Raw genomic sequence first — 23,075 nt, 5'->3', positions numbered from 1 at the left:
AAGTCTGAACACTCACTTACGTTTTTAGAACGCACAGTCACAGTCTTCAAGACAACACACACACACACACACACACACACACACACACACACACACACACACACACACACACACACACACACACACACACACACACACACACACACACACACACACACACACACACACACACACACACCTACACACACACACACACACACACACACACACACACACACACAGAATTATAAGAAGATACAGCAGTGTATTTGCTTTTTTCAAAATAACAGGTTTTTGATTAATTAGTGATCTGCAATAGAGGACCTTTTAGGCAAATTAAATTCCAGGTGGGTATCAACAACAACAACAACAAAACACAATCCATCTGTTGCCCATTGTCTCCAGTAAATGAATAATTGAAAAATATTGACCAAAGCAGCGACTCTATGGGCACTTCTAACACGCACTTGGAAACATTCCAACATACATTTCAGAAGTAATTCAATCATTTAAACTAAAGTGCTCTTTATAAGGTAACTTCCCGATAGTTGAATATTGAACTTTACTAACATTTTGAGGTACTTGTTATCTGAAAGATACCAGCCTTACTACTGTTTCAAATAGACAGCTTGTTACCGCAAGTCTTTTAAAGGGAGGGTTTTTTAGTTGGCTGGTTGCTGCCAAATCACATTGTCCCGAATTGTTATTTGTTTCCACGTTTGGACAGTTTACTTTGTATTGTGCAATGTTACTTGTCCCGATGAATCACAACCCTCACCTCAACAACGACATGTGGTGTCCAAACTCCATTTGGCTCGTTGTAGATGATCTTGCCAAATACCAAATGCCCATGTATGGCCTAATGTAGGTGACAGTCTGTTGTACCCCTCAGTATTTAAAGTCCCAAAGTCAATCAGTGTTTTTGTGATATTTCTCACAATAATCACAGTAAATCTTGGAATTTAAATTCCAAAAAATGGCCACCTACACCATTTTCAACTAGGTAAACTGTTTAGGCATGAAATGATTAGATTGCAATTACTTCATGTGCTTCAGGTAACTAAACTGGCTTGTGAATACTGAGAGTAACCTTCATTGTATCAATATATACACCATAATTATGAGTAAAAACACACAATCTTGTACATCAGTGGTGTAAAGTAATATATTTACTCAAGTACTGTACTGGGACTTGTATTTTACTTGAGTATTTCAATTTGTTTCTACTTTGTACTTCTACAATTCAGAGGTAAATGTAGTACTTTTACTCCAGTACAATGATTTAATACCTTTAGTTACTTTATTTTGATTAATGAAGTGAAATATAATCAAGTCACTTAAATGCATACATAATTATAATCAAGATATATAATATATATTATTCTAAAATGGACCAATCTGCACAATGATTACTTTTACTTTTGGTACTTTAACCCATAAGAACCCACGTGACACAGATGTTACATGGCATTTAAATGTTCTGGAAAGTTCCTGCAGCTTTAGCCTTTATTTTATCTCATGAAGTCACTAATTGACCCACACTGAACAGTCTGGTGGGCCTTGGGCCAGGTCAGATTGTGTGTTCCCATAACAACATGTCCAAAATGTCCATGTGCCAAGCTAACAACTGAACTAGCTACATTTCAAGCTTGTTTTTTGTTGCTAAAGTTAAGATTCAAGCCATTTAAGAATTATAATGCTTACACAACATGTCCTTTATTAGATTTAACATGTTTTGAAAAAATATCTTGATCATATGAAACAAGGGACATCAACTTTAACATTTCTCATAAAATGTTGAGTTGTACTTATGCACAATTAGAAATTAGAAATATTATTATGATCTGCTCAGTTCATTTAGCTGATTCAATGATATTTAGTTAATATATTCTATACTTTTCAGCTCAGAGAATGTTGAAACAAATGTAAACTCCTCATGAATTAAGTTATGAATAAGCTTTACTTTAAAGCTCAATGTGACATATTTCACTTTTCAGATCTTTGACACTATAGGGGGGTTACTCGTCAGAAATGTGTGATAAATGATGTTCTCCATAATTTCCCCAAAAGTAGAAATGGTTCCAGGTTCTTATTTAAGTATACTTTTGATGCCAACACTTCTACTTTTATTTGAGTAACATTTTGATTGCAGTACTTTTTCTTTTAACACAGTATTCCTACACTCAGGTACTTTTACTTTTACTTAAGTACACAATATGAATAGGCTACTCCTTCCACCTCTGGAATACATTAACCTGTGCAAAATGGAGGTAGGAGTTGTTTATTTAGTTGTTTTACAGAATTGCTTTGAGCTGCACCTCCTGGCCGCTAGGTGGCGATGATGAACCCCTCAACTCTGTTGTTGTTGTTTACTTCCGGGTTATACGATCGTCGGCTTGTGGCGGTGCTCATGTTTTCATGATTGTAATATATTTTTTGAGTGCGACCAAACACAACTCCATTAAAAAGTAACTTTATCGTCTGTGGTGTTTTCTCCGTGTTGATATCTCAACCATGGCCGAGGTAAGAAGAGCTTTGAAGTCTTTTCGAGGCTTTTTCTTTATGTCCCGCTCAGAAGCTACAGAACATTACATTGTTGGACCAGGCTAATTGCTGGATAGCATTACGTTTACTATACGATGTCATGTCTATATCACCTATATTCAGGGGTGGAGTGATTTATAAATGTGGCTTGTTTGTATTGGTTGAATATTATTGTATTAAATATAACTATTGTATTATACAGGATGTCCAGAAGCACTCAGTCCACACGCTGGTCTTCAGATCTCTCAAAAGGACTCATGATATGTTTGTGTCCGACCATGCGAAATCCATCGCACAGGATGAAGAAAGGTTTGTATTTTCTTTGTTTGTACAATTACATTTGAGCATGTATGACTCCTTTAAAATTCCACTTGTTCCCGAGTTTAACTTGAGTCCAGCTTTAGACTATTGTTTTACGTTTTGAGATGACATTTTGTTTGCTTGATCTTTATGGTACACACCTGATTTAAATAGTTCAAGTGACCTGTAATGTTAAATTAGACATCATTACAGAGAACATGATCGGATAAATTGCACTTATTTCTGCTTTAATGATTATAATAAATGATACATATATATATATATATATATATATATATATATATATCTGTATATATATATATATCTGTAGGCTAGTACTTTTATAATATATATTTTCAGGGCAGAGAAATGTTTCCATTCTCCCTTTAAAAGAAAAAAATGCTACATAGGATATATGTACTAAATTCAGCCCTGGGCAATATCCTGAAAATGTTTTGTTGTTATAAATAAGGATATTTCTCCAATATTAATATATTTGCTCGCTATTAGAATGAATTGCTTGTAGAATATAGTGTCAGGGGTCAGTATGAATATATAGTGAAACAGCTTTATCATAATCATTTTATTTTTTTGTGTGATGATGGAATTCAACTGCATTTCATTCACTGGATTAACCAACAGCAATCACTTGATTTGTTTTATATATATATATATATATATATCATCATTATAATATCAAGTTGAATACCATACCATGAGAGGAGATGTGATATATATTGCTCTCTCCTGGAAAATAAAGAAATTGTTCAAAGCAACAAACTGCATATTGTTTGTTGCATGTATGTGCGTATGTTTATGTATGTAAACATCAGAACAAAAATGATGCTTATTTGCCAAGTATAGTTAGCAAGTGAATGATTTTGAAGCAGTAAATGATGCATCCCTGTCTACTGTGTTTGTAGCCAGAAGATGAAGATGTCTGTGAAACTGAAAGCAGACTACAATGCAGTTTTGCACATGCCTGTCCTGAAGGAGGGCAAAGACAGAGTGTCCCTTCTTGTTGGCAGTATGCTTGGCAACCAGAGCTACACACAGCCAGGTGAGGACGAAGCAAGCACTGCATTTTACCCTCAGTGGATTATGGAGAAATCCATGCATACATTTATTTTCTTGACTCCTGAGTTCCCAGTATTTAAAATCCCCTAATTTGTTTCAGGGGATGATCCAGAATACCTGATCGCCGGGACACATGCCTATCCCTCTGGACCTGGTAAATACGATGGTTTTAATTTAACCAAGCTGTAGTGGTAATACATCCTTACCATGAACATCATCAGCAATATTTGTGTATCTTATACAAGTGTTTTATTATTCAATAGGAGTGGCCTTGACTGCTGACACAAAGATCCACAGGAATCCAAGTGAGGGGGGAATCAACTCCTTGGCGCTCGTTTTGCCACCCTCACAAGCCAGGTACGCCTTTATTTTATTTATCCTATACTGTGAATAATCTGGATTGGTAGCATTTTGCATAAACACTCAAGATCCTGTACACGTGGAGAACTTTTTCAGGATTTTTAAACAACTTATTGATATAAACTAACAGTATTTTTGTGTCGTTATTGAATTTCTAGGCAGGACGTCAGCCGCACCGCTTCCAGTGTTGGTGACATCCATCGACACGCAGGAGGAGGAGAGCGATCTCACCCTCAGTCTTCTTCTGTGGTAGGTCACACTGTTTCCTCTTGATCAGATATCTTGATTGTTTACCCGTGCTGTAAAATCACTGAGAAATCTGATCTGATAATGAATTAATGTATTTATTTCAGTCTCTCTTGGACGGAGGTGGCACCAGAAATGTGATGGCGAGGAAGGCGCCCACCATGCCCAAACCACAGTGGCATCCCCCATGGAAACTGTTTCGGGTACATACAAATAATCTAAGCTTTAATTTCCCTCTTTGTTTGTATATGTAATGCCAAAGCGGGGCACCTGGGATGTTTCTCTTCTGTGTGATTTTTAAATGTCGTATGTTTGATCTGGTAGGTCATCAGTGGTCACCTCGGCTGGGTGAGATCCATCGCCGTGGAGCCGGGGAATGAGTGGTTTGTCACAGGCTCTGCTGATAGAACCATAAAGGTGAGTAACGTTGAAAATTACTTTCATTTCCCATGTCACTTATTGTCTTTTTATTAATTGGTATGTGAAAAAAATTCATAGATATGGTTTAACAAGAAGTTGTTGTTTTATTTCAAAGGTTTTATTGTCATATCCTCAAAGCTACAGTGTAGAAATGGCAATGAAATTCTTCTGACCTAAGCTCCTCCAACATGCTTTTGATGTATACTAACTAACAATACATTAAATTATAACATGAACGATGTTCTGTGACCTTGGTTACAGCAGTTTAACATAGAAACGTAACAGTCTCCAGAGCCTTGAACCACATTTTATGGTCTTCATCAGCAAATTGATATTGGCTCAGTTGTCATGAAGTTATCTCAGTTGGGCCAGAGGTTGGTGACTGAGACACCCTAATCATGCTGATAACTCAAGAGTAATATGGCTAAATGAAAATAGGATGTCTGTGAACCTTTAATCAAATCTCTATACATCAGAGGTGCCCAGTACGTCGACCACAGGGGCAATGCTGGTAGATCGCGAGTCATTAAAAAAAAAAAAAATCCAGTTCCGTTAGAATAGGCAAAACAGGCTTTGATCCCTCCTCCCTTGGCCTTCTGCCTCTTAATTCAGGAGTTTACTTGATTGACAGAAAAAGTGACCTATCGCTTTCCAGTCTGTTAACCCAGAATGCAAAGCGATACAAAATCAGTCAAGTGCCGGGAAAACTCAAATTAAGTTAAAGAGACAAACAAGAGACAAACAACAAAATGAGTGCGGGACCGAGCAAGAAGCTAAAGACATACCACTTCCACCCAGAATGGGAGGAAGAATATTTGTTTGTGATGTCACATTCAAAGGTTATTTGCCTTATTTGTAAAGCAAGCGTCGCTCTGCCAAAGAAAGGTAACGTGGAGAGGCATTATCGGAGTGTTCACAAGGCATATGACAGCGACTTCCCTCCGAGTAGCGAGTTGAGAAAGGTCATGTATTATTGCTACACAAACATTATCTCGCAGTCTTAGTGTCGCCAACTCGTTTCTAACATGCAAAAAGACAAACCAATGCGTCTATGGTCGGTGTATTTTTTATCTTTCCAATCGAGACGAGATCTCTCTCCCCCGTCTGTGTGCGAGGGGGCGGGGCAGTTTACACACACACGCAGCTGCTCCATGCAGCAACACACGGCAGGGATGGCGGAGAGAAGCGCTCCAAGGTGTGGTTAAATGTTACCCGTCTTGAGGTGGACAATGCTCGTTGCCTAGAGTGTTTAGCTAAGGGCGGTAACACGAGCAATTTGTCTAAACATTTAGCAAAAGTGCTCCACATTCAGACGGAGGAATGCACCGGGTTCGACTGTCTTTCTAGCCGCTCTGTAGCCCCATCCACGAGTAACGTTTCCACGTCAGGTGTTATGTATGCTAGCAGCAACACACGGAGTTAACTACATTATACAAACATGGGTTAATGATTAGAGGTAACGGAGTTATTTATTTTGTTAAAGTTTCAGCTATTCTGTTTACAGTTCTGTCATCACATTATTTAATACGATTTGTTAAAACATTGTTGTTTCTTTTGATGTGAAATATTATTTATTTTATTTAAATAAAAAGCAATGTTAGTTTTGTAAACAATTTGTTATGTTAATTTAATAATATATGTATTTTTGAATCAAGTATTCATCTTTATTGTCTTCATTGTTTCCACATGCCTAAAACAACCTCAAGCTACATATAAAAGTTGATGGCTAAATAAGAGCGTTTGAGAAATTGTGCAAGGCATACAGTAATAGTCTGAATAGTCGATTAATCGTTTCATTAATCGATAGATTCATCGATTATCAAATGAGTCGTTTGTTGCAGCCCTATTGTAGTTATCCCATGTATAAATAAAACGTGTTATTCAGCAACCCTTGCAATTTGGGATTTTATTTTTGGTTGGTAGACCTCGGTGAGCTGGCCATTTCAAAAGTAGCTCACCAGCCAAAAGAGTGTGGGCACCCCTGCTATACATCTATCTTAGTGACCCTGAATGGTTAATTGCGACCATATTATATTCTTTGTTGTTTACAGCCAGATACCATCGGTTTTCCATTGGAACCGCACGCAATATCAAAAGCGCTTTTTTCAGTATCTTCTTAAACAGAATACCCTTAGATTTACTTAAATGCTGTTTGTTCTTCACAGATCTGGGACCTGGCCAGTGGGAAACTGAAGCTCTCCCTGACGGGACACATCAGCACGGTGCGCGGCGTGGCGGTCAGCAACCGCAGCCCCTACCTGTTCTCCTGTGGAGAAGACAAGCAGGTCAAGTGTTGGGATCTGGAGTACAACAAGGTCATCAGGCACTACCACGGCCACCTTAGTGCTGTCTATGATATCGACCTTCATCCGACTATTGATGTGCTGGTGACGTGCAGCAGAGACGCCACAGCAAGGGTAAGCTGCTACTTTGCATTCTCACTGTTAAATGGATGATTGATCACAACATCATATGATTGGTTGTCGACTCTTGAGTTTTACCAGCCCTATTTAAAGAGAGTGTTCAAATGTTCTGAATTCCAGTTTCTCTATGTTTATGCTAAGCATCCTTTATGTTCTGTTTCATGTGTTGATTAACCCTCTGTGGTTTGTGTTCAGCTCTTTTATATGTTGTGCTTTCAAGCATGAACAACTTCTAGCTATCAGATATCTTCATCGACACCTTATACCAATACAGCATATATCAAACAATAGGACAATAGTTAAACGGTGAACACAATACTCCTTCTGCACTTTCACTTGGTGTTGGTGTACTTTTAACTGGTGTGCACCCTTCCTCTCACTGTAAGTAATACGTTTATTAAAGAGATTTGATTTATTCCCTGTCCATGCAGGTTTGGGACATCAGGAGTAAAGCCAATGTGCACACCCTGACCGGACACACCAACACTGTGGCCACAGTGAAGTGTCAGGCTGCAGAGCCACAAATCATCACTGGTAAATACATTGTTTTAACCCAAAATAACCTAACAAGTTATCAAAGTCGTACCTGATTGTTTGGCCCTCCGCTAACCACTGATTATCATCTTGCAGGCAGTCACGATTCAACCATCCGGCTGTGGGACTTGATCGCTGGAAAAACCAGAGCGACTCTGACAAACCACAAGAAGTCTGTCCGAACTCTGGCAATGCACCCCAGGCAGTAAGTTACCTTACCAATAACATATTCTGTTTAAGTTTGAAGTGTTAAGCATCACTGTTGATAAACGTTAGCTGGTTTGCGCTTTTTAGGATTAGTTGCCTGCGTTTTGTATCATTACATTTAATACATCTAAATTGCTCAAACAAAAACAATTCTAGTTTAAAAGAATAAGAGTTTGTAATATCCTCAACATATGGTCGCCTTACTTCCTGTGTCCTACAGATACACGTTTGCCTCTGGTTCTGCTGACAACATCAAGCAGTGGATGTTCCCCGATGGAAGCTTCATCCAGAACCTGTCGGGCCACAACGCCATCATCAACACTATGGCCGTCAACTCTGATGGCGTGTTGGTGTCTGGAGGTATTCAATTCAAGCTAAACTATCACTTGTTTTGTCTGCAGTAATGTTTAACTCGTGTAATAGATTATCATTTCTTAGTTGTGTTGATGCTGTCTCAGAATTCTGATACATGTGCATGTTTTTGTTCTCTGTAGCCGACAATGGAACCATCCACATGTGGGATTGGAGGACAGGCTATAACTTCCAGAGGATTCACGCCGCTGTGCAGCCCGGCTCTCTGGACAGCGAGTCTGGCATCTTCGCTTGCAAGTTCGATAACTCAGAGAGCCGGCTGATCACTGCCGAGGCTGACAAGACCATTAAAGTATACAAGGAAGACGACACCGCTGTAAGTTATACCATCATATTTAAAATGTGTATTTGAATTGGCTCTGAAGCAGTAGATAGAAAATATGACCGCTCCTTTTTCTTTCTTACAGACAGAGGAAACCCATCCCATCAACTGGAAACCAGAAATCCTCAAGAGGAAGAGATTCTAATCATTTTTTATTTGTTTCTTTTGTCACAGTGATGTTTTATTGTATTTCTACCAATCCTCCAGTTGTAGATACACCCATCAAGTTTGTCTCTACTTGTTTTTCTTAACAACTTATGTGTCATTGACAGAAGTGCCCACATTGTCCTGTTTTATTCTAAAAACCATTTGCAGTCTTCATTGTAAGATGTGAGTCCGGTAAAGTGGCCATTTTGGACTGCCAGGAACATCCCAGAGTGTTTGTTCTTGACGATGACGGCTCTCTGATGGCTCTGGTCCGTCTGGTCCACCAACATCAGCCACTCTTCTCTCTCAGAGGGGCTGGCCTCAGAGTGGACCTGGTTCCTGCTGGGGTCGAATCCTGCAGAGCGACAAACCAAAACGCGTTGAATAATAGTTTGGAGAAAAAATTAAATTGTATTGACTCAATTTTCCAGTTGTACAGACTTGGAAACAAGCCTTTTTCTTCCTTTAATAAAAAGTGCATTTTTCACATAATTGCCGTTTGCCTTGTGTACTTACCCAGGTATCTGTTGGTGACAACGTTCCTGTAGTATTTACAGCCGTTGCCTTTAATCTCCAGCCAGTAACAATGCTCTCCAGCTTTCTCACTGAGCTCCACTGTGTTCCTGCTGCTGACAGTCGGCTCGATTATCTCACCTGTGAAATCATGTCGCAGCAAAAGAGATGGCCAAAAATACACAAGTGTTAGTAGGATTTTACACAGTTTGGTTTAAATGTGCAGGGCTCGGATTGCTATTCAGATAACCCTAATACAAGTAATACATTTCCTGTCCAACAGTTAGAACATTAAAAACAATGTCCCAGTTAATCCTAGACATGTCATGCACTTGTTGGAACTCCTTCTGTCATGTCAGTGTCTCAAATTCCCAGGGATGGCAACTTTGGAAGGATTTTCCAGAAACATCTACCCCAAAGAAACCATTTTTCTTTTAAACCCATATCTACCTGAATCATGGATGTAGAGCTTTGAGAGAGCATGGCGAAACCCTCTCCCAGGTTTCTTTTTCATGCAGGGTTTTGATGGTTCAGGCTGACCCACCACCTCTCCCTGAGGTTCTTCAACTGCCAGGAGGTGACCCACGTTAAACATGATCTCCTCCTCCAGAGAGCTGAGACACATCTCGAAGTGCTCCTCACCCTTCTCTGCATTTCTAGAACGACAACACAGATGTAGGTAACAAAAATATCTAAGAGCTCAGACCTTCATGTTGAATCATACGATCCAATCTCTATAATAGACTTTATTTGACCAAGAATGTTCCGAAATACATTTCCTTTAATCATTTGAGTGTCTGAAGTTGTCTCCCTGTCTGTTTGAAAGGCCTCCTCACCTGAAGTCCACCCACAGCAGGCCTGCAGTGATCAGCCCCAGCCACTCGCTCGCCTCCCAGTTGTTGGTCAGCATGACGGGCACGATGCAGACCTCCCTACTGTCTGCGTAGTTGAGCTCTTTCTTACAGCTGCGGGACGCCTGGTAAGCTGGAGACATGAATGGACAAATCACCACAGCCTCCTCCACACCTGCAGCCATCCTGAAAGCACACAAGACAACATGTATTCTGATTGATCTAATTCATTCATTTAATTAATCCCATTAATTCAGATTTCTCTGTACTCACGAATCGTTTATATTTCCCGTCACCCCTCCTTCTATATCCAACCACACCGGCAGACCATCATCTTTGAGGCGGTCATAAATCTTTTTCACCAGAGCCTGGTCATCCCACTGGTAGGAGAGCATGATATGAGAAGGCATTTTTCCTAAAAATCTGAGAAAACACTATCGAATGCTTCTGTGTTGGAGTTTGTGCAGTTGCTGAACAAACTGACCCAGACAAAGGGATCCTCAGTAGCTATGCTGCTTGTTTACTCGGGTATACAGCTCAGGTTACATCTGTTGCTTGGTAACTTCGCTTGCAAGCACCATGGGAGGCTGTGTGATGGATACTCTGCCCTGCAGGACCAATGGGAGCTGCAACATCATTATCAAGGTGCTGATAGAGCTATATGTCTAAATAATTAACATTAAATGCCTCAAATGTATTCTTTTTTGAAATAATGTTGAATACAATGTGTCTTTTTTTTCTCTCAAAAGGGTATTTTCTCAGGGTATTTTGAAATACTTTAGAAAACATTTTGACTCAGATACTGTTATAGGGACAGAGCTTTTCCACATTTCAGGTTAATTAAGGCTTTATTATAATAAATGTACTTTTAATGTCTATCTAGGAAGCAAATAGCCACATTCAGTTTATGAGTTTTTGGTTTTGTAAGATACAGAAATATATGAAAAATAAAAACAATTTATGACCATTTATTTTATATAATTTTTGAGTGACTTAATTCGATGTTATATGCAAACCTGTCAAATATATTGTGCAAACTGTTCTCAATCTTTTTTTATTTTTGTATTTAGGGCATCAATTTCTTTTTAAAGATACAAATGTTTGGACACATGCAAAACATTATTTTAAAGTATTACAAAGGATCATAGACAGCTAGACACTTTTTCATGAGCATCTTTTCAGACGCTTAACATGTTACTAAATTATTCGAGCCCATAATTGGCAAAATAACTTTATCAAGCTCAGGGTTGTTTGTTTGACTGTATTTGAAAGGGTGTTGCAGTTAAACATTTCAGTGCTCTGCCTGCGGTTCTTGTTTTTGCCGTTGGAGGGAGCCATCATAAAACTAAATGGACATTAGCCAAAAAATTAACCTCGTCGAACTCAATTTATATTTGATTTATTCTAAACACTTCTCCAAAAGCATGCGGGCCGAATCACAGATTGTATTATTAACTTTCTGACAACAGTTCTCTCCATGAGTTGTTTCCCCTACTTTGCACACCTTGATATTCGACTGGTCAACTATTGACTATGGTACCTTTCAGCACGCGGCACTAATCTCCCGGTCTAATTAAATCTTAAGCAATCCGCGCACAGATGGAGGCGATCAGCGCGAGACGATCAGCGCGAGACGTGGGCAGGAGATGTGTTCAGTGCGCACAGTGGGTACTCTGTGGCCACTCGGTGCCATGATGTGTGAGAAGCCCTGGGGGATTTGTGCTCCTAGATGTGTGGATATCTCTTCTTCAAATTCAAGCAAAAAAACTGCTCGAATATTGTGATGGAGAATGACTGCTGGCTGTTTTCCTGTGCTCAAAAATGCAAGGTGCGTTTACCTGATTTATTGTTGGAGAGGTGCTCTGAAATGTGATGGAAGAGTTTGACTTGGACACTGAAATATGTAACGTTGCTTAAAGTTCAAAACCATGTGGAAAGGAGCAATGGGTCGCAAAAAAGCCTCACCGTCGCTTCTCTGGACCCTCGTGCTGTCGCTGCTTTGCGCGCGGTCGCTCGGGCAGGTGTTCAACCTGACGCTCTCTGTTAAAGAGGGCTTGCCTGCTAAAACCATCGTTGGAGATCTGGGAGCAGGATTAAGCAGGCCAAGCACCGGATTCTTCATCTCAGAGAGCAGAGACTCTTATGTGTTCAGAGACTTGGAAATAGACGCAGACACGGGGATCATCTCCACAGCTGTGATCCTGGACAGAGAGAGCAGAGATAAGTATGAGTTTGTGGCAGCCACCCTGACAGGGGAGATGATCAAAGTGATACTAGAGGTTACAGATGTGAACGACCATTCCCCTGTGTTTCCCTCAGAGGAGGTCAACTTAGAAATATCAGAACTGAGCCCCCCTGGGAGTCAATTTCAGCTTGAAGTAGCTAAAGATGGGGATGAGGGTGAGTTTGGTACCCAGGGATACAGGATCACAGAGACTGAGATGGGGGAGTTATTCCACCTGGAGTATCGCAGTGGATCTGAGAGCCACCCGAGCCTGGATCTCATCCTCACCAGCAAACTAGACAGGGAAACTCAGGAGCTTTACTCCCTCACCATCGAGGCCTTTGATGGTGGCATCCCAACCAGGACGGGGAATCTTCATGTGAACATCCACGTCCTGGATGAGAACGACAACCCTCCCATGTTCAACCAGACTGAATACCACGCCTCGCTGCCAGAGGATGCCCCGCTGAGGTCCTCTGTGTGTCAGGTCCACGCCACTGACCTCGACATGGGCAACAACGGCGTAATCATTTATGAGATCAACAGGCGGCAGAGTGACCCAAATGAGGTTTTCTCTATCAACCAAATCACCGGGGTGGTGTATCTCAACAAGCCGCTTGATTATGAGACTCAGGCTTTCCATGAGTTGATCATCAGCGCGCGAGATAACGGGGCTCAGCCTGAGTACAGCAGCACTTTTGTGGGTGTGAAGGTGGTTAATGTCAACGACAACAGTCCCACCATCAGCGTGCTGTTCCTCAGCGAGACAGGAGATGCTTTGGTTTCAGAGGCAGCAGCGATTGGGGACTACATTGCCAGGATTTCAGTATCAGACTCCGACTTTAAGGAGGAGAGGGTCACCGTCACGCTCGAGGAGGATGATGGGAAGTTCACCCTGAAGCAGACAGATGACTTCCTGTATGCTTTGTGTGTCAACTCAGAGCTCGACAGGGAACAAAAGGATCTGTATGAGTTGAAAGTGGTTGCATCAGATTTTGGGAGCCCACCTCTGAGCAGTGAGAGTGTCTTCCTCCTGAGGGTCGTCGACACCAATGACTGCCACCCAGTTTTTGAGAAAGATGTGTACATGATTGATATTTCTGAGGACGCACCACAGGGGAGTTCCCTCATCCAGATGCGAGCACAAGACGCAGATGAGGGGGTCAACTCAGATGTTAGATACTCCATCCTTAAGTCCAACCAGGACAGCCTGTTCAGCATCCACCCAGACTCGGGCCTGGTCACAACAGCTGCAGCTCTGGACAGAGAGACACAGATGGAGGTTTGGTTCCTGGTGGTGGCGACTGATGGAGGAGACCCGGCTCTGTCATCCACAGCTACAGTCACTGTGCTGGTGGAGGACGTCAACGACAACGAGCCTGTGTTCCTGCAGCAGCTGTACAACGTGTCCATGCCCGAGCACAGTGACGTCGGGAGCTGCTTCTTACAAGTATGTTGCAAAATATTTAGCACAAAGCACATAAATACATCCTACTCCCGAGTTCATAGTTTTGTTTAATTGTCCAGATTTTGAGATATCTGACCCTAAAATGCCTTCCACACCAGTATAGGTTTAATGGGGTTAATGTGTAGGCCTCTATTAGTTAGAACGTTATGTAATAATAATAAAGCTGACAGGAAATGAAGATGGAGAGAGAGGAAATTACATTCAACAAAAGTTTGACTGGGGACACAAAATGACATGGTGAGTGTCTTAAACACCATCACAATGCCCTTTACCCAATAACATTAAATTGATCAAAATGTAGTTTTTGTTGGTCAGAGCAATGCAACATTAAATGTATCTTTATTGACACTGTGTTTCCAGGAAACACTATCCAAGTATACAGAATATTCCTGTGCAAAGATAATGCTGTTGAGTGTTCAAAATGTAATGTTTCTATGTTGTGAGCTCCCCAAAATCCCATTCACTTGTTACTGGCATCTTATTTTTTGTTAAAGGTCACCTATTATGCAAAATCCACTTTTTCATGTCTTTATATATAAACATGTGTCCCCTCTGTGCAAAGACATTCTGAACGTTTCAGGAGAAAATATGTGCTCACTTTTTATCCAGATCCATTTATATAAAAACCTGTCTGAAAATGAGCTGATCAGATTTTGGCCACTTTATGATGTCATAACTATTTTTTGGCTTTTTTTGGCAAGGTAAGCCCCTCCCCTTATCTCCTGAAGCTCCTCCTAGAGCACCATTGTGTTCTTTTTAACCGAATATCTCTCAGAGGGGCGTGGGGGAGTGGCCCCTTATTTCCATCTGAAGTAACAGACAGAGAATCAGCACTTTTGAAACAGGGCTGAAACAGAGGGGATTATGGGATGCTACAATGGGTGATCTGTTTGGTATTTGGAGCCAAACACTTCAGAGACATGTTTTGTATATATCTGAGACCTATAATATATTGATGAAAAACAGTATAATAGGGGACCTTTAAGTGAAAGTTTACACCAGTTATTCACAACCTGAGGCTCGGACCCCCTTATTACAATGATTGGAAACCAGAAAAAACAGAAATACGAAAATACTACTCAGGCGAGTTCATCATGTCCTTTTCAGGTTTATAAGCTATTTACAATAAAGAATGCATTTCAGAAGAGGCAGGGATTATTCAGACAAACATGATTCATTAGACAGAAAAGCAAATGATAAGTCTTACAAGTTATAGCTCTAAATATACATGTATTTTCTTATGTTTTTCTTGAGAAGGACACAAGTAGACGTTGTTTATTCTAAAGGTTAATTTGACAAACATCTTTGGAGCCACAAGATAACTTGAACCTTTCTTATATATCGTATAACAACTAGATTTTGAGATTATGGTGAAATCCAGAGTAGTTCAACATCTTATTGTCTCTGTCTCATAAACCAGATGCAGCCTTCACTGTGTGCACAAAGACATCAGTGTTGCTCCTAAACACACACACACACACACACACACACACACACACACACACACACACACACACACACACACACACACACACACACACACACACACACACACACACACACACACACAACTCTTTTTCCAGATGACCGCTGTGACTTTGATGTAATGATGACAGATGTGATGCCTGGTACCACACTCTTGCAGCCTGGCACAAGCTGAAGCCCATAACAAAAGAAGCCTTATTGACCAATGAGTTTCTATAAACATGACAGATATTTTGCACTCAATCCAATTAAATAGGAACTATAGGAATAGGAAAATCATTAAGGATATTTCACTGTTACAGTGGATCTTTAATGAAAGAGCTAAGACTAAAAAACAAGTCAAAGAAGTGAGAAAAGAGTGAGAGATAAACAGTGAAAGCAACCAGGGCTCCTTTCATAATCAATTTAAGATAATGATTTCATTTCAGTTTCACTATTTCGTTTTTTTAAATCTCAGAACATAGTGACAAACTACCCAGCAGTCTGAAACACAACAATCACTTTTTTATAATAAAACACAACAGGGAAAAGCTGTATCTTCAACTTTGAGGAGTCAATTGGCTTTCTTTACTTTGTCCTTGTTTTACCAAAGTAACCCTGCAAACGTATCCATTACAAAGGCCCATGTGAGATTGTTCTAATGTAACCATACAGAAGTTGTTAGTGGTTTGGTGCTGTATGTGTTGGAGTTCAAATACTCACTGCTTGTACTATAACTGTGTAGCCAACACAACTACAAACAAACAGAAATCCAAGATTTTAAAATAGTGTTCTTGGCAGACATAAAGAGATGTAAAGGCAGTTCAAAATCTTTCAGGGAGTATATCTAATCAGACCTTGATCCATGGGCCATGACTGTAAAACTTCCTCTGATCAGAGTTCATAAACTCCGCGATGATATCATCTTTATGGCAGGAAAGCGAGCGCTGGAACTGTAAAATGTGTCTCTTGTCACGGCACAGTGAGACATGAAAGGCTCTCTGTTGGATCGGAGGCGTGTCCTTTACTCCGCAGTTTGGCCGGCTCTTCTTATTCCCGTCAGTTACAATCTTCACCCTTTGATTGTGGGGATTTCTTTATGCTTTTATTATGTTGACCTTCTTTGGCAGAACATGAAAATAATTATGATGCACTGATACGACAGAGGTTAAAGCTAAACATTGACTAATAACTGACACTGTGGCAGTACCATTCATTACGGATATGTAGCAACAAATTACAACTTATTTGAAAAAACTGCAATCTTTATACTGGGAATAGCATACTGTATATAAATATATTTTAATGGAGGAATTGGTCTGTGAGACTGCGTCTTTGTACGTAGCAGATATAGCTGCTTCAAGTATTTGTGTACAAATGTTCATAAAGTTACAAAACTTGTATCTATTCACCGAATAAGGCCCTGAAATACAGACAAACGCTCACAAATTCCATATTCCTTCCCTTTTAATACACATACTCCATGCTATATTTTTTCGTGGTACTTCAAATGTTATTTACATTGTTTTAGTGGCATTTGCGTAACTGTATGTTTCTTTACTTCTTCAAGGTTGTCGCCACAGATGCAGACAGCCCTGAGTTTGGCTCACTGCTCTACTCTCTGTCTGACGGATTTGACATGCAGGACAAACATCCTCTCTTCAAAATCCACCCACAGACCGGAGAGCTGTGCGTCTCTCAGGATATTGATCGAGACTCGGGGCTTACGGTCCATGACATTCTGATTAAAGCTGAAGATCCAGTGAGTGTATAATAATTATATTTGACATACTGTGTTAAAGCCTCATCTCATAATTTATAACCTGCACTGTAATCATAACAAGATTGTGTCCTTTTACTCACAAACTACTTAACACTTCTGTTCCCTCTACTTTTTCAAATGTCAGGGAGGCCTGAGCGCCCAAACCTACGTGCACGTCGAGGTGGAAGACCTGAATGATAACGCTCCGGTGTTTAACCCTGACGAGTACTCCATGAGCATCAGCAGCCACTCTCAGCCCGGCACAGAACTCCTCAACGTGGTCGCTACTGACCGAGATTCTGGAAGTTTTGGACAGGTCACCTACGATATCCTACCTGGAGACATGTCCAGTGTGTTCGCACTGGACAAACAATCAGGTAGGCAGGCATTTGAATACTCAGACTTGTTAGTGTGTTCATTGTTTTGTACAAAAGAGGAGAGATGTCGGGTTGCAGTTAGAGAGTAAAAGGAAAAGGTGCAAACAGAGCAGAATATCAAGATAAAATTAAGTGTTTACCCTGCTAGTGATTCATAAAGTAATTTTCTTTCTGCAGTGTTTTTATTTTATCTTTTACTTTGTTTAATTTGTTAGTTTTCTCTAAATTGTGGTTTGTTTTCAGAAGTGTTTTACTTCAGTGCTGCCATACAAATGGCACCAGTCAACGAGCCTGTCATGGTGCAAATCAAAACCCCGCTCACAGTATTATCAGAAAGTAACTCAACAGTTACACATCATTATGGTTTTTAATGAGCTAGTCACGCTTCAATTACGTTTTTTAATTGGTTCTGATTAAGGCTGCGGCCACACGAGGACAAAAACGGCTAAACGCATAGGATTAACGCAAACGCAATCGCAAACAAGCTTCCGTCCACACGCAATAGTTATCCGGATAGTGTCTGTCCACACGAGACCGCTCCGTTTAGCTCCAACCGCTGGAGAAGCTGCAGTACATATGCAGGAGCCTGTACGTGGCGCTGTAACTTCCTCCACAAAAGCAGCGAAGAAGCATGGTTGTCATGGTTGCCCTTCTGTTTATTCTCCGCGGTGGGGGCCGAGGGAACCGGGCAGAGTTTTTCGCCAGTCAGCGTGTATTAAAGTTTAAATCTTCCGGACAAAATTATAAAAGTGCCGGTCAAAGGTCTTCTTTGTTATTTATTGAGCTTTAAAACAAATGAATAACGACTCTATATAATATAATGATAAAATACACGGAGCCTCTCTTTTTCCTCCCTCTCTTCGGACAGCGTCAGTGTCTGTCTCATGCAGCAGCTCATCCAGTAATCAGTGACCCGGCCGACTGTAAAAATAAACATATTTATAACTAGTTTAGGGAGTTTGAGAGGTAATTAAAATAGCTAAGGGTGATGATCTGACTTGAAGTGTGTGTTTTGCTGCAGCGGGAGGAGCTGCAGGTGGGCAGAGCTGCGTGTCTCCGTCCTGTCAGATTAGACTTCACTCACGTTTAGGTCCATATCGAGAGAAAGATAAATAATCTGAATTCAGGGTGCAGTTTACTTTGACGCGGGGGTGAGCAGCAGAGGTGGGGAGAGGCGGGGCTATTGCCTCATCATTATTGCTGTAGATGTTGCACACACAACTGTAGCATGGTCAATAGCGTCCGGAGCACGATAGCAACTCTGCGATCCGCCATTGTTGTTGTTGTTGGTGGCGAAACACTTCAGCAATGGCTCGGGGTAAGCGGAGGTGAGCAGAAGAGGTGGGGAGAGGCGGGGCTATTGCGCAATCACTATCAGTGATCTGAAAATGTTCGGATAGGGCGTACACACGGAGCCGTTTGACCCCCCAGAGAGTTGCGTATGCCTTTCTATCCACCTTGGGACCCGTTATCGTTTCCTCAGTCGTTTAGTGCCGTATTCGGTCGTCCTCGTGTGGCCGAACGATCTATATGACACTAAACAGTAACGCAAACGACCGAATTCGTCCTCGTGTGGCCGCAGCCTCACTTACTAATGAAGTTGTGAGGCTGGCAGTCCCAGTGTTTGGGGATAAACAACAACCTTCTTTGTGTAAATCCCGATGAGATGATTGCGCTCAGCAGGGGTTGCTAAAGCTTTAGATCCCCATGTGGCAGAATGTAATGTAACGCTGAATTTGCACTCAATATAGTACTGAATTAAATATTTTAAATAAACGTTTTTGTTTCAAAATCAAAGGATTTTAAAGGAGTTCTACATGCACATGAGTGCTAATTACAATATGAGCAGTACTGTTTATTGTCTGAGATCATATTATGTAATGGGTTGTCAGGTCAATTCAGTCGACAACCATTAATAAAAATACCTGAATGTGCGTTTTTTGTGCTCTATTTGTGCAGCATAGATTTTCTTAAGCTTTTTTAATCTAAATTGTGGTCACAGCTGTCTGCAATGCAATTTATTTTAGTGAACAGACAGGATGCTTTTCTTTTCAATTAATTAATTAACCATGTGCTCTATAATTCCCAGAGCCCAATGTGATGCATTGAAATTGTTATTTTTGAAAAACCAAAAGTCCAAAATCACTAAATTGGCATGAAAGCATTTGATATAGCGGATTGAATCAAAGAAAAAGTGGCATTCGTGTTTGAAAAACATTTGACATGTTCAAAGGCTAAAAGTATTCAATCATCTAATTTTGGAAATAATCTTAATTCAAATGTAACCTATTTAAATTCAGAAAAATAAATAAAGAGACAATTCAATTGAGTGCTGTTTTTTAAACAAAGCAAAAAGCCATACTTGTGAATGACTGTTTGACCTGACTGTTATCCTTTTCTGTGCCTGCAGGGATGCTCCTCCTGACCTCCACCCTGACACACCTGGGTGCAGCCAGTGTGAAGCTCTCAATATCAGCGCGGGATGGGGGGGGCTTGACCTCTGTCTGGCCTGCAGAGGTCACCATCAACGTTTTACGCAGCGCTCAGGCTCCAGCCGTGTTCCAGAGGTCGCGCTACACCTTCTCAGTGCCTGAGGACGCTCCACCCGAGACTCCTGTGGGGACGGTGGAGGCCGTAAACCCAGCAGGTGAGGGCATATCTAAAAAGAAGGATAACCTGATTTTACTATTATTGGTGAAGAAAAAACAACAACAAATGATGAATCCCAGGAAAGTTCTGGTGATAGAAGAGTCTTTTCCTAAGTATTTCGAGGAATAATTCATGTTTATTTGTAATGGACATTAGAGATGATGATGATGATAATGTTTAAAATGTGTGAGTAATTTAGAATTTAGAAATATGACAATACTGTCTGTGTGTTCATGATTGTGGTCGATTTGGGCAACAGGCGCTTAAGGTCAAAAGCCTTACTAACGGTGTCTGACAGGAGCTATAACAGACCTGAACACATTAGCAAAAACACAAATGTTCCAAAACACATGCAAATGGAGACATTTCCTCACCAACACACGCTGCAAATAAAAAAAACCTGCAGTTAAGAAAACTCTGCAATAAAAAACTAAATGTACTTCTTAAAAGATGTCTGTAACATTGGACATGGCAGAAACAGTATTTAACAGGATTTGTCAGACAAAGGATTGTGACAAAGACAATTGAGCGATCATTGTCATTGTTCAAATCTCTTTCCAGACATTAGAAGGCAAGCTGTGAAGATTAATCTGTAATCCTCATTAGCCACATGTTCACATGATAAGGGTCAAAGACAAAAGGTACAATACATGTATTATTGTTCTTAAAGGTCAAAGATAATCCTGAAATAACTATAGGAAATGAGTGTAGGATTAATGGTAACTATAAATATGTATATTAAAATAAATACATTATTTGTTTTGTGAGAGTTTATTTGATGTATTTGAAGGTTTAAGAGAGTAATGTTTTATATTTTATGAATTAAAGTAGGACCTTGATTAAAGGAGTTGCAGCAGTTAGTATTTTGTATTTTTCTACAGTAACATAAACTAGAGTCTCCTCTCTCTGGAGAGTTTCCCGACTCCCCAGTTTACAGGATTATCTCCTTATCGTCCTCGTGTTAGGCACCTCCACACCTCTTAGCCTTCAGCAGCTAAACCTCTCCACCTCTCTGACAGTCATGGTCATTTAAGGTTGTCCATTAACAGATTAGCGCTGCAACTTAAAATGGAAACAGCAGAATGTGTTTGGCAGAAGTCGAGGAGCGCTAAGCTCTCAGCTTGTTTCCGTGGTTTGATAGTCACTGTTCGAGACAAACAAACACTTGGAGGGGATTAATGCGATCTTCTGAGCTGTACTGTAATTAATGTTTGTTGCTTCCTGTGTATGTGTTGTGATAATCCTTTACTATAATGGACATGAAAATGAATATACTAATTTAAAGTTGCAGTTGGCTTAATTTTCAAATATATATCATTCTTTATTTTCTTAATGAACTATGTTGATTCATAATTTAAAAATGTCCTTCTACCCTTTTTTTGTATCTCACTTTTTCCTTTACCTTAACTCTCAAATAACCCTACCATTCATTGTGCCATCCTTTAACTATAAGTGACTTAAAATGTTGCTTTTTTTGTCTCTTATCTGCTGATCTCAGCTTTTACGATTGTAGCACTACTTTAGTATAGTTTGTTTACCCACATAAAAAAAACCCATAAAATAACATATTTTGCACCTTTTTCCTCAATTTATGATCAGCAATCAGCAATACAAATAAGTATGAGATATTGTATACAAATATTTTATTGCTGGGAGCAATAAAAGATGAACAATCAATTTACGTCCATTGGTTTGAGGAGGATTCAGAACTGCTTAAAGTAATGCTGGGACATTTTAATGTCAGTTTATAATAATAACTCTTTGTCTTCACAGGCTCCGAATCCGTCTCCTACCGGATCTCCTCTGGAGACCCTCAGGGATTGTTCTCCGTTCACCCGAAGTCGGGCCTGATCAGCAACATCAGACCTCTGGACCACGAGGTTCAGCCGTACGCTCTGCTGGTCCTTCAGTCCTTCACCGACACCTCTCCAGTCTACAGCACCACCCAGGTCAACATCACTATAGCTGACATCAACGATAACGCTCCTGTTTTCCCCAAACTGGGCGACAGCATCACAGTTTCTCAGAACACACGCCCAGGGACAGTGCTATACATCGCTCATGCACACGACTACGACAGCGGGGCCAATGGGAGGGTGCAGTATCACCTGAAGAGTTCCAGAAACAGCACATTTGTTGTTGACCGAAACCTGGGGACGGTTACATTAAATCAGAGTTTAAAGGTGGATTATGAGCAGAGGTACAGCCTGGAAATCATGGCGGAAGATCAAGGAGAACCATATCTGAGCTCTTCTCTGACCCTCACGGTAAATGTGGACCGCACCGCTGCTGAAGACAGCCTCGCCTTCGAGACACTAGTCTACCAGGTGGAGATAGGTGAGGGCTACAGGAAAGACTCGAGGGTCATCCAGGTGAGAGCGCACCGCAGCCGGGGGGCTCACATGTCCAACTCAGGCCTCACATACTCCTTGGAGGGAGAAGCCGGATTTCCTCCTGCTCCGTTTCGAGTTCACCCAAACACCGGATGGCTGTATCTCTCCCACAGTCTGGACTATGAGACAGAATCCATGTTTCGTTTCCGAGTGCTGGCCAGCGGCCCGGAGGCCTCGCTGGGGAACATGACGGCCACAGCCACAGTGACCGTGCTGGTGCTGGACATCAACGACAACCCCCCGGTGTTCAGCAGCGAGGTCTACTACTTCACTGTGTCCGAGGGGCCGTCGCCTCAAGGCCTGGTGGGAACCGTCAAGGCCCTGGATAAGGATTCTGGGAAAAATGCCCAGCTGTCCTACATCCTGCTCACAGATGGGAAGTTCTTCCGCATCAATGCTAAAACAGGTAAAAGGATTCAGAATAATATCATCATTTTGAGGGG

The 23,075-nt window shown here is 40.9% G+C and overlaps 3 protein-coding genes across 3 annotated transcripts in view; 2 read left to right on the top strand and 1 right to left on the bottom strand.

The window, feature by feature from the left end:
* The first annotated feature begins 2,357 nt into the window (after window positions 1-2,357).
* plrg1 (pleiotropic regulator 1) lies at window positions 2,358-9,423 on the top strand. The gene is made up of 14 exons (XM_034085080.1): window positions 2,358-2,502; window positions 2,726-2,832; window positions 3,747-3,883; window positions 4,001-4,054; window positions 4,164-4,257; window positions 4,419-4,509; window positions 4,614-4,709; window positions 4,831-4,923; window positions 7,092-7,343; window positions 7,781-7,883; window positions 7,980-8,088; window positions 8,311-8,450; window positions 8,585-8,778; window positions 8,870-9,423. Exons 1-14 carry the CDS (start codon window positions 2,494-2,496, stop codon window positions 8,927-8,929), a joined length of 1,539 nt encoding a protein of 512 aa, XP_033940971.1. The 5' UTR covers window positions 2,358-2,493; the 3' UTR covers window positions 8,930-9,423.
* On the bottom strand, window positions 9,078-10,765 carry LOC117452801 (uncharacterized). Its single transcript, XM_034091574.1, has 5 exons — window positions 10,569-10,765; window positions 10,281-10,481; window positions 9,895-10,100; window positions 9,448-9,585; window positions 9,078-9,286 (listed from the first exon to the last, which is right to left on the bottom strand). Exons 1-5 carry the CDS (start codon window positions 10,703-10,705, stop codon window positions 9,078-9,080), a joined length of 891 nt encoding a protein of 296 aa, XP_033947465.1. The 5' UTR covers window positions 10,706-10,765.
* A 1,473-nt stretch (window positions 10,766-12,238) lies between these two features.
* The window catches only part of LOC117447817 (protocadherin-23-like), a gene marked incomplete at its 3' end in the record, with an annotated part of 14,629 nt that continues 3,792 nt past the window's right edge, over window positions 12,239-23,075 (top strand). Inside the window, exons 1-5 of the mRNA XM_071204059.1 lie at window positions 12,239-13,969; window positions 17,022-17,213; window positions 17,359-17,590; window positions 20,001-20,237; window positions 22,013-23,038. Of these exons, the coding sequence (XP_071060160.1) occupies window positions 12,239-13,969; window positions 17,022-17,213; window positions 17,359-17,590; window positions 20,001-20,237; window positions 22,013-23,038 (3,418 nt within the window). The remainder of the gene's footprint in view (window positions 13,970-17,021; window positions 17,214-17,358; window positions 17,591-20,000; window positions 20,238-22,012; window positions 23,039-23,075) is intronic.

The sequence above is a fragment of the Pseudochaenichthys georgianus genome, chromosome 1, assembly GCF_902827115.2.
Source record: "Pseudochaenichthys georgianus chromosome 1, fPseGeo1.2, whole genome shotgun sequence".
NCBI classification, from domain to species: domain Eukaryota; kingdom Metazoa; phylum Chordata; class Actinopteri; order Perciformes; family Channichthyidae; genus Pseudochaenichthys; species Pseudochaenichthys georgianus.
This window is presented reverse-complemented; position numbering and strand designations above follow the sequence as displayed.

Bases quoted from the DNA above. Each gene is read 5' to 3' on its own strand.
- plrg1 (XM_034085080.1), top strand. The intron at 8,451-8,584 runs GTATTCAATTCA...TGTTCTCTGTAG, and splicing joins TGGCGTGTTGGTGTCTGGAG to CCGACAATGGAACCATCCAC. The intron at 8,779-8,869 runs GTAAGTTATACC...TCTTTCTTACAG, and splicing joins ACAAGGAAGACGACACCGCT to ACAGAGGAAACCCATCCCAT.
- LOC117452801 (XM_034091574.1), bottom strand. From the start codon at position 10,705: ATGCCTTCTCATATCATGCTCTCCTACCAGTGGGATGACCAGGCTCTG. The intron at 10,101-10,280 runs GTGAGGAGGCCT...TTGTCGTTCTAG, and splicing joins CTGCTGTGGGTGGACTTCAG to AAATGCAGAGAAGGGTGAGG. The intron at 9,287-9,447 runs GTAAGTACACAA...GTCGCTCTGCAG, and splicing joins TGTCACCAACAGATACCTGG to GATTCGACCCCAGCAGGAAC.